The sequence below is a fragment of the Myxine glutinosa genome, chromosome 8 (assembly GCF_964187855.1).
Source record: "Myxine glutinosa chromosome 8, kmMyxGlut1.1, whole genome shotgun sequence".
In the NCBI taxonomy this organism is placed as follows: domain Eukaryota; kingdom Metazoa; phylum Chordata; class Myxini; order Myxiniformes; family Myxinidae; genus Myxine; species Myxine glutinosa.
In genome coordinates, this window is record NC_136268.1 from 123,072,414 (window position 1) to 123,082,398 (window position 9,985).

Below are 9,985 nucleotides of genomic sequence, written 5' to 3' on the forward strand. Positions count from 1 at the left end.
CGTGTCGGGGCCCAGTTTAAACGGCCTTCTGGTAGCCTGAAATGCTTCGAGGTCCGCATAAGTGTACTCGACATCATTATCGGTAATATCAGCAATGGAAGAACAATCTTCGGAAGCGAAGATCTCATTGTCGCGGCCCAGGGACTCGTTCAGGTCGTCGTTCCAGGATCCGCGACTGGCAGTTGAGTTGACAGCTGGTGTGTCATCCGGACCCGCGATCCGCTGGTCGATCATCACCATGGCCTTTTCCGGTGTCGTCTTCAGTGTCCATCCTGTGGAAAACTTCCTCACACACGCAAGGACTAAAGCCTTGATTATCACACAACTAACCACGATTCCAAGGACTATTGCCAAAGCGGTTAGTACCCACTTTACAATTGTGCCTGTCCACCCTTTGAACCAGTCGGTAAGCCACTGGTGGGAGGCTTCCCGATCCAAGCGATCCCTTGTCAATGAGTGAGCGCTTTCCCTTAACGTTATAATAGCAGCACTGACACCCTGTGAGGGGTCAGGAATAAAAGTGCAACATTTACCCTCAATTATCCCACATACCCCTCCTCGTTCTGCCAATAGCATATCTAATGCAACCCTATTTTGCATAACCATTGTACGCAGATGGACAACTGTGTCCAACATTTCGTCGTGTGCTGTAGCGGTGGCGTTGGCCACAGTTTCTAAGATTAACGCAATTTTGTCAATGCGGTAACTGTTCATGACCGTCCCAGCCCATGGGAAGAAGAAGCTAACGGCTTTCTCCCAATCAGCGCCGTGTAAAGTAGTGGTGTCGTCGTCGTGCCAATAAGTGCTTCGTTGTGTCCTTATGAGTGCGGTGGTATTATGCAAGTGCTGTCGCATTTCCATCTCAGGGAAAACTGATCCTAAATAGCAAATTCCTCCCCAATTATCAGGTAAATACGGGTAAGCTTTATTCCCGCATACAAACATGGTCCCGTGCGGGGCCACTAAATGGGTGGTCATGCAAGTGAGAAGACCTGGGATAGTGTTTGTCCCGTTTTCCCCTTTCCATGCCAACTGGAGGTGTGTGAGGTTATGCAAGGGCGAGCTTGTAACGTTCACTAGGAGCGTGTGTTTCCCTTTTCTCGGGTCCGCGGGAAGGGTATCTCTACACACGGATTTGCCTACCATTACTTGGCCCTTTCCTTCTAAGCAGAGGGCCCCCCATGCCGGCTTGACCCAAACCGGCGCCGGACGTTCCTCAAAGTGTCGGGACAGGATGGGAGGGGAGTACTGGAAAACTCGTTTACACGCGGTTTCATCAGAACCTTGGCTTGTCAGAGTTGTACTAATGCATTTGGTATCTAGTGGCTTCGAGCACAAATCATTGAGTGATAGGGGTAACACTACCATTGGTATGCCTGCTGTGCTGGTGCGGGGAAGGTGCATACACATCCAACACTGTGTCCTATTCTGTACTGTGGCCATATGCCGTGTGACCTTCCAGTATGTGTTCTCCTCTGGCTTCCTTCTTACTTCCTGGGCAGGAGGGGGTTTAATGACGTAGGCGGCACAACTAGGCCGGAATTGGTGTTGGGTCTCTCCCCTCTTTTTGTTCCTTCTAATCAGCGTGCGCGGGGGCCATATTCCACATTCAAGTATTATCGTGGTGTGTGGGCCGACGAGGGCATGCGACAGTAGGAGAGTAGTATTGTCGATGCCCGTGCCCCATTGATATCCTGCGGCGGCGTGACTATTCACGGTCCCAGTAAACCTTCCATTTTCCACCTGTCTAACTTTAGTTAAGACTATGCGTGGGGTTGTCATGCGTGCCTGTGGTGTCCCATTGTGTACCACCATGGCTTCCATCCATCTTACAGATAACCACTTGAAATGTGTCTCCAACTCACAGCAATGTACTACTATCCCCTGTCCCCGGGGAGCCGTTATGTATTTGACGGAGTAAAGTTTAAATAACGTGTAGTTGTCGTGTCCTGGGTATTTGGGGAGATCCTCTCTCAGTGGGTTAAACTGCAGAAGCCTATCCTTGGCGGGGTTTGTTAGGCAGCTGCCCAGAATTCCCATCATCATGACCGTCATCGCCGCCCTTAGGAGACTGTGGTGCCCTAGACGGTGCATTGTCTTCAGCGGTGTGAGGTGTGGTGTCTGCAGCAATGTGAGGTGCGGTGTCTTGTGTGGCTTGTGGTGCGGGGAAGGACAACTTACAATGGGTGGCGTGGATCCACGAAGGTTTACCCTCGCAGAAGACTGCCGTCGGTGTGACCAGTAGCACCTGGAATGGTCCCTTCCACCGTGGCTCCAAAGCAGCCTTGCGGGTGAAGTGCTTCACGAGCACCCAGTCGCCGGCCTGAAAGTTGTGGATGGCGTGGCCTATTGGTTCAGGCAGCGCCTCTCGTACTCGAGCATGGATGCTGCGTGCCACATTCGACAAGCCTATGCAAAATCTCAAAAGCATGTCATCCATTACTGGCAAAGCAAGGGTGGACATGTCTGTTGGTGCTGAAACGGGCAAGCTCATAGGTCGTCCCATTAATATTTCGTGGGGGGAAAGGCCCGTAGTGCGACCCGGGGTGGAACGAATGCTCATCAATGCAAGCGGAAGAGCCTCTGGCCACCTCAAGCCTGTGTCTGCGCAAAGTTTCGCTAGTTTATTCTTTAAAGTCTTGTTCGTTCGTTCCACAAGTCCTGAGGACTGTGGGTGGTAGACGCAATGGAAGGATTGTTTAACGCCCAACGCCTTCAGGATGCCCTTAACCACCTGCGCCGTGAAATGGCCTCCTTGATCTGACGAAATTATCTGGGGAATGCCAAATCTGCACATAAAATCCCGCACGAGGCGCTTCACTACTGTCGGAGCATCGGATTTGACGCATGGGTATGCTTCGACCCATTTGGTGAACGTATCTACGATTACCAACACATAGCGAAACGACAAGCTTGGTTCCAATTCTGTAAAATCGAACTCAATAGTTGCGAACGGCCCACTTGGCGGGGGCCGTCCCCCATCATGTGCATGTCTCGGCGGCGCCCCTCTATTGTGTTGCTGGCAGACCACACACGATCGGCACACTTCGGATACAATCCGTGACAGTCCTGGCGCTGCCCAAGTGTAGTCTATCTGTCCCATCACCCCCCTCTGGCACACATGACCATTCTGATGAGCCATGCGTGCCAGCCAAGGCAGTAAAGCCTGGGGTGCTATAGGTTTTTCATCAAGGGTCCACATTTCCCCTGGCCCAGGGCGTATCGCTCCTCGTTTGAGCCAGACCTCGTGTTCGGCCGTCGGTGCAGCATTTTGCAAATTTATGATATCGTCCTTAGTTGGTGTGGCGGGTGGTCCCGCAGTCGGTATGTCAGCAATCTGTGCGGCTGTCTTCTGTGCTCGTGTCACCATCGGCATGTTGCGTTCTATCTGTTGGTTGGCGGCCTTTCCTGCCGCCTCGTCCGCCCTTGCGTTGCCCCGGGCAACGTCAGTGTCCGCCCTTTGGTGGCCACGACACTTAATTACCGCGATAGCGCGGGGAAGTAAAATGCTTCGGAGGAGCCCTTCTACCAACGCGCCATTCTTTATCACTGAACCGGCAGATGTGAGAAAACCTCTCATCTTCCAGATGGCTCCTTTATCGTGGACTACGCCGTGAGCGTAGGCCGAATCTGTGTAAATGTTGACGGCAAGGCCTTCCGCCAAGCTGCATGCTCTGGTCAAGGCGCACAGCTCCGCCTGCTGTGCGGAAAATGTAGGTGGAAGACGCCCGCTCTCTACCGTTTCGCTATCCGAGCACACGGCGTACCCGGACAACAGAGACCCGTCCCATGCGCGCCTAGCTGATCCATCGACATAATATATACAGTCGGGGTATTCTAAGGGATTGTCCTTTAAATCCGATCGCACCGTGGAGACTAGCTGCACAACGTCGGAGCACACATGAGGTTCGCCCTCCTCAGGAGTGGGCATCAGTGAGGCTGGGTTGAGCGTCGTGCAACGTTCGATCGTGATGTTGGCTGCAGTGATCAGTGCGGATTCGTATTGCATTAATCTAGTGTTAGACAAATGCTGTGTGCTTCGCTGTAACAACAGCGAAGTGACGCAATGCGGTACTCGTAGCGTTACTGGGTGTCCCATAACAATGTCCGCTGTTCTTTCTACTGCGTACCTGGCCGCTGCCACGGCTTGCAAGCACACCGGAAACCCTTGTTCGACCGGGTCTAACTTTTTACTAAAGTAGGCCACCGGCCGCTCCTTATCCCCATGGGTCTGTGTCAAAACTGACTGGGCGAAACCTCCCACGGCGTGAGTGTAAAGGGTAAATGGTTTCGCATAATCCGGGAGTCCTAATGACGGTGCCGTAACCAGCGCCTGTTTCAGCCCGTCAAAACATCGCCTCAATTCATCCGTCCATATCAATAGGTCCGGGGCATTTGATTTGGTCGCCTCGTACAGTGGTTTAGCCAGCAGCGCAAAATCAAGTATCCAAGTGCGGCAATATCCCGTCATACCTAGGAAGCGCAGCATTTGTCGTTGCCAGCGAGGGCGAGGCAGCTCCATGATAGCGGTCACCCGTCCAGCATCCAATTCTCGTTTTCCATGCGAAATGGCGTGTCCCAAGTAAGTTACAACCTGCCGCACAAACTGAAGTTTTGGTCTGCCTACTTTGTGGCCTTTGGCCGCCAAGGCCTTTAATAGGGCCAAAGAATCCATTTCGCACGCCTCCTTTGAAGGGGAGCAAATCAACAAATCGTCAACGTATTGCAGCAACACTGACCCTCCCTTCAATTCCACATCCGCCAGGTCGCGGTGCAGCGCCCGGGAAAACAGAGTGGGGCTATCTGAAAACCCCTGAGGTAGTACTGTCCAAGTATACTGGCGCCCCCTATGGGTGAAAGCGAATAAGTATTGTGACTCAGGCGCGATGGGCACAGAGAAAAACGCAGAACAAAGGTCGATGACCGTGAAGTATGTTGCGTCCGGTGGAATTGACATCATGAGGGTTTCTCCGTTTGGAACTAGTGGGTGTATGCCCTGTATCACCTTGTTCACCTCCCTTAAATCCTGTACAAACCTCCATTTGTCCTTTGACGGCTTTTTAACTGGCAAAATTGGTGTATTACATGGGCTGTTAGTTTCCACGATAATCTTCTGTTCCACTAGGGATTGAATCACTGGTGCTATGCCTACGTCGGCCTCAGGTCGTAGCTTATACTGTTTTACATTTGGCAAGCGCATCCCCGGCTGCACTGCTATCACTAGAGGTTCGGCGTCTCGCATCCGTCCAACCTCACCGTCGCTTTTGGGCCATAAATTGTCTGGCACCTCCGCTAGGAGGTAATCTGACTCACCCGGGTCCGTCAGCACTGCCCTCATGGCATAGGTGCCCTTAGGAGGCAACTCTGTTGCTTCGAACGTTCCATCCCTCCGTTGTGTCTTGAAGTCAATTGAGAACCCTTCGCCATTTTGGAGCCGTTTCAAAGTCCAACGGCCCTTCTTACTCCGATAACCTTGTAGGGGAACTTCACGTAACCTCCCTACCATCCAACCTACACTTTCCGGCGGCCACCCCTTGGCAGTAGTGAGGGTAACATGGGCGGCCGCTCCTTCGGGGTATCGGGTCAATGCACGCTGACTCGAGGTTAGGACTGCCTCGATTCCTATTCCCTCGCGGCCGATCCACATCCGTGACAAGTGTAGAGGCGTGCGCTCGCCCAGCTTTTCCTTAACCTTTTCTCGATAATTCTCGTCGTTGCCCGTTGCATCATAGTACGCAGTGCAATGGGGTGGACTATCCTTTAAGGTTTTTATCGAAATTTCGTGCAGTTGTAGCCAATCTCGCAGAACTGCGTTGTCCAAACACACATTATCTATGATATGCGTCCAGGTAGCCAGAGCCCCTTCATCCATGCGCCACCAATACACGGTGGGGCCGGGCCGAGACAATGCCGTCATTACCAAGTCGCGTTTAGATTCCGCGACGTCTACGAAAACTCCCTCCTCGGTACATGAGATCTGACAGCCCAAACGGCACAATAAATCCCGTCCCAGCAAATTCGTCGGGGCGGTAGTGGTCATCAAAAAAGCATGTTTAGCCTCCAACGGGCCGCATGTTACTCGCACTTCCTCCGAAATAGGAAGCGCTTGGGGTAAACCCGAAACACCCAGTATTTGAACGTTCCTGGCCGTAGGGCGCAAAGAGGGCAATTGCCCCTTGTTAATTGTGCTGCGAGTCGCGCCCGTATCTACGAGAAATTCTAATTGTCTTCCCTCCACGTCCAACATCATGGTTGGTTCCTCTGCCGGTGTCATGGTCAAGAGAGGACACTCCTTGGGCGACTCGCCAGCGTCTCGTCAATAGGCCCCTCTATTGTATTGGGGCTGAAACCCCTTACGAGCCTTTGGGCAATCACGTATCCAGTGTCCCATCTGCTTGCAATAATGGCACGGTTCCTGCGGAACCGGTGGTGCGGAGGGCATAGGTCGTCCCTCTACAGCGCCCCTTCCGCCCTGCCGGCGTTCTGGCGGCCCCCAATGTGACTGGTTCACTGGTTGCCACTGCGGCGGACCCCGAGGCGGGGCCCAGTTCCCCCTTGGTCCGTTCTGCATCCCACTATTGGGGGGTGGTCCGGGGTTTTGGAGAAGGGGTCTTGGTGGATACCAATTTTGGGGAGGGGGCCCTTGCACAGTCCAAGTTTGAGGGTTTTGAGGAGGAGGGGGAAGAGGGGGTGGTATTGTCCATTGTTGTTTCACCTCGTTCATATTAATTAGTCCAAAATCTTCCTCAGTACAACCGTCGCAGTTCTCATTTTCGTTGTGGATCCACTCTCCGTTGGGGAATTGGCCCTTATAGAAAAGAGGATAACAACTCCTCCTATGTTCCTCTGGACCTCGAACAGGTCCCCACTTCTGGCACTGTTCGTGTATGTAGTTCTGACTCTGATCCCCCTTTTTATTCTGATTAAATTGAGCCCGTTTCTCTTGGACAAACATTTGCAATATTTCCTCCTTAATATCCTTCTTCTCCTCTAGGGAGGAGCCCGGGCATTGTTCCAGTTTGTCGCATAATTCGTTGGTTGTCATTCCCTTCCAGCCGAAGAGGACGGTCTGTACCTGTTTCTTTAACACCGGCCGAAGCCCCTCGATTAGATATTGATTTACCAATGGTTGGGGTAGCCCTCCCAGCTGCATCGGACCCAGTCCTCCCCAGCGCGCAATGGCCTTTTCCAACCTTTCTCGGTACTCTCCAATTGGTTCTCCTGCCTTTTGTTTTATGGCCCCGATCTTTCCCCAATCCGGACCTCCTGCTGGCAACAGCGCCTGCTCAATAGAATCTAGCAGCAGGACCTTTAGAGCATCCCATTGCGCTTGTGTTAACAGGGGGTTTGCACCAGCCCTTGGGTCTGCCACCGGCCAGTGTGCTCTTTGTCTAGCCCTTTCCCATACCTTGGGTGGGAGCACGGACACTCCCATATGGGTTATGTCTCGATAGTCGCACTCGCCATCCAAAACCCAATTCGACATGGTCGGCACTATCTGCCGTGGATCCTCAATAAGCAAATGTTGAATCCTTGCCCGCATTACAGTTAAAGAGGATTCTTTCCATGGTACTCTTTCCCGAACCCCATGACCTGCTGCGTCAACCCCGATAACTTGTACAGGGCACAATGTTTTCCTTTCCTCTATTTCCTGACATTCCGATGGGGTAGTTTGTGAGGTCCTTTTCCCCTTACAACCTACCAGTGAGGGGTATAACCCATCCGGTCCTATCGGTGGCGGGAACCCTGCGATGTCGGTCCCGTCATCTATTCCGTTAGCCCCGAGTTGTGCAAACGGCCTTCCCTGGCTCGGGTGGTTCTGGGGTATCTGGGGCGCGATGGTAGCGGGGTTATAGGGAGGTGGTAGCGGGGGCGCAGAAAGGATAGGTGGTGCCTGAAACCCCGGGACAGAGCTTAGGACTGGGGCTGGGGAGGGTAGATTGGTCACTGCCTCCCCTCTCGCGGGGTCTGGGTTTTCAACGAGCGGCATCAGTCGCGCGTTGGCCTGCCTCTCTATTTCCTTAAGCGCTTCATCCTGCTCTTTATTCGCCTGTTTCCTCAGACCCTTGAGTTTTGTTACCTCACCGGCCAAGCTGGCCTGTTTCGACTTTGCGTGTCGCTTCATCGCTTCTTCCTTCCACCAGCCAAAGACTTTCCAATAGTCAGGCGGAAAGTGTTTCGTGGCCTGTTCGAACTTTTCTAATGTCTCATACAATACGTCCAATTTTTCCAGCGCAAAAGACCCTCCTTCGGGCCACGGTTCTCCTAAATCCTTCGTCAATGCAACCCATGACTTCCCTGGTCTCACAGCAGCATAGCCATACCTCTTAAACATAAAAAATGCTGGGGTATGTCTAAGCGGTTCACCTGCCTTTACTGTCTTATTACCCATACTGTTACCCATCCTAGGAAAATTTAGTTTACCGACGTAGCCTTGTACTCGTGAGGATCGCCCGCCTCGCGTTTACAGCCGTCTACCTAACTCTGAGAGGCTCGCAGTCTTGTACTCGTGAGGTTCGCCCGCCTCGCGTGGTACGGCCGCGCTACCTACTCTCCTGAGAGGCTCGCCCGCCTACACAGCCGTCTATCCTACCCTTACTGCACTTTCCTGGCGTCCTACGCCCGTATAATAGTTCTGATCTTACTTAAAATCCCAACGTCTCCCGGGTAGGCCTCGGATCGGGACGCCGCCCTTATCCTTACCCTCACAACCCAGAGATCTATTACCCCTTAACCTCAGGCGCCCAACGTGGGGCACTTCTCCTTACGTAACGTTACCCTAACGAGTCCATAAACAATCAGTTGCTCCAGGACCCAAGCGGTCCGTAATTAAATTTAGGTTCGTGGAACAGGTATGAGCAGGGAACGGAACGTACGGCGACCGAGCAAGAGAGAGTGGGTTACAATTTGGACTGACCCCCGGGCTAAAAAGGAAAAAACAAAAGAAAACCACAGCTCACCTGACCCGGATCAATTGCCAGCTGGTCTCTCACCACTCCCTTGCCTGGGACCGCGTCCCGGACTGCCCAGACTGATCCCACCGCTGCCACCAGTTGTCGGATTGAGACTTAGGACTTGGGACTCAGAAGAACTCAGAAGAAAGGAGCAACGGATATATTTATTGGAACTCGAGTACTCAAGCTTGAGGACAGCAAAGTTGCATTGAAACTCACAAGGAATGACCAACAGTACAACAAGATGCTCTGAAATAATTCAATTAACATTGCTTTATATAAAGGAAAGTCAGGGGTGGAGTTAGCTCACAAGACACAGAGACAGAATGGGCTCATTGGGTCCCCCACCATAGTCCCATCCTGTTGTTCAGTTAATTAAAGGAAGTTCATCCAAGGCCAGTCATGGGTTAGCTTCTGATAAGGAGATGGTCAGCATTATGTGACAACATGTTTACAACTTTCTGTATAGCAGCTGGCTTGGGAAAGTACAAAGGGGAGTGGTCACTCGTAAAACTGTCAACTTGCAAGATAATGGCAAAAACAGGAAAAAGGCAAAGAGAGATAAGAGTTGCCTCCAAGGCCTGGAAAGGGGAACTAGAGATTGCGCCCACGCAGGCCAGAGCACAAAGGCAGAGAACTCCTTATTAGGATATTACACATCCTCAATGCAGTAGAAAGAACTCAGTATCATAAAAGAGTACAGTAGCAAGTCAAAACAAAACATATAATTGGTTATACTTGGTAATTGGTAAAGCAGCAAGGATATACAAAGGGGGAGGGGCATTACAGCTCCCTACATATACATATATATATATATATATATATATATATATATATATATATATATAATGTTGCGGATATGAGATTGGCATCCATCCATATCCGCTTGTAAATATTCCCCTATTTCCTCCATACTTCCCAACTATCCCCAATCCCCCATTCCCTAGTCCCATTTCCTGTAAACAACACTCTGTAGACCCGACCTCCCCCTATTTCCCCCATTAAATGTCGCATCCAGGTCCACCGCATCT

The 9,985-nt window shown here is 51.8% G+C and overlaps 1 protein-coding gene across 1 annotated transcript in view; it reads right to left on the reverse strand.

Moving 5' to 3' along the window:
* Positions 1 to 9,205, reverse strand: part of LOC144893166 (uncharacterized) — an 11,013-nt gene extending 1,808 nt beyond the window's left edge. The window contains exons 1-2 of the mRNA XM_078782807.1: positions 8,961 to 9,205; positions 1 to 2,387 (exon numbers count right to left, since the gene is read on the reverse strand). The exon at positions 1 to 2,387 is cut by the window's left edge and continues 1,808 nt beyond it. Coding sequence (XP_078638933.1) covers positions 1 to 2,094 — 2,094 coding nt within the window. The 5' untranslated portion in view covers positions 2,095 to 2,387; positions 8,961 to 9,205. The remainder of the gene's footprint in view (positions 2,388 to 8,960) is intronic.
* Positions 9,206 to 9,985: the final 780 nt, after the last annotated feature.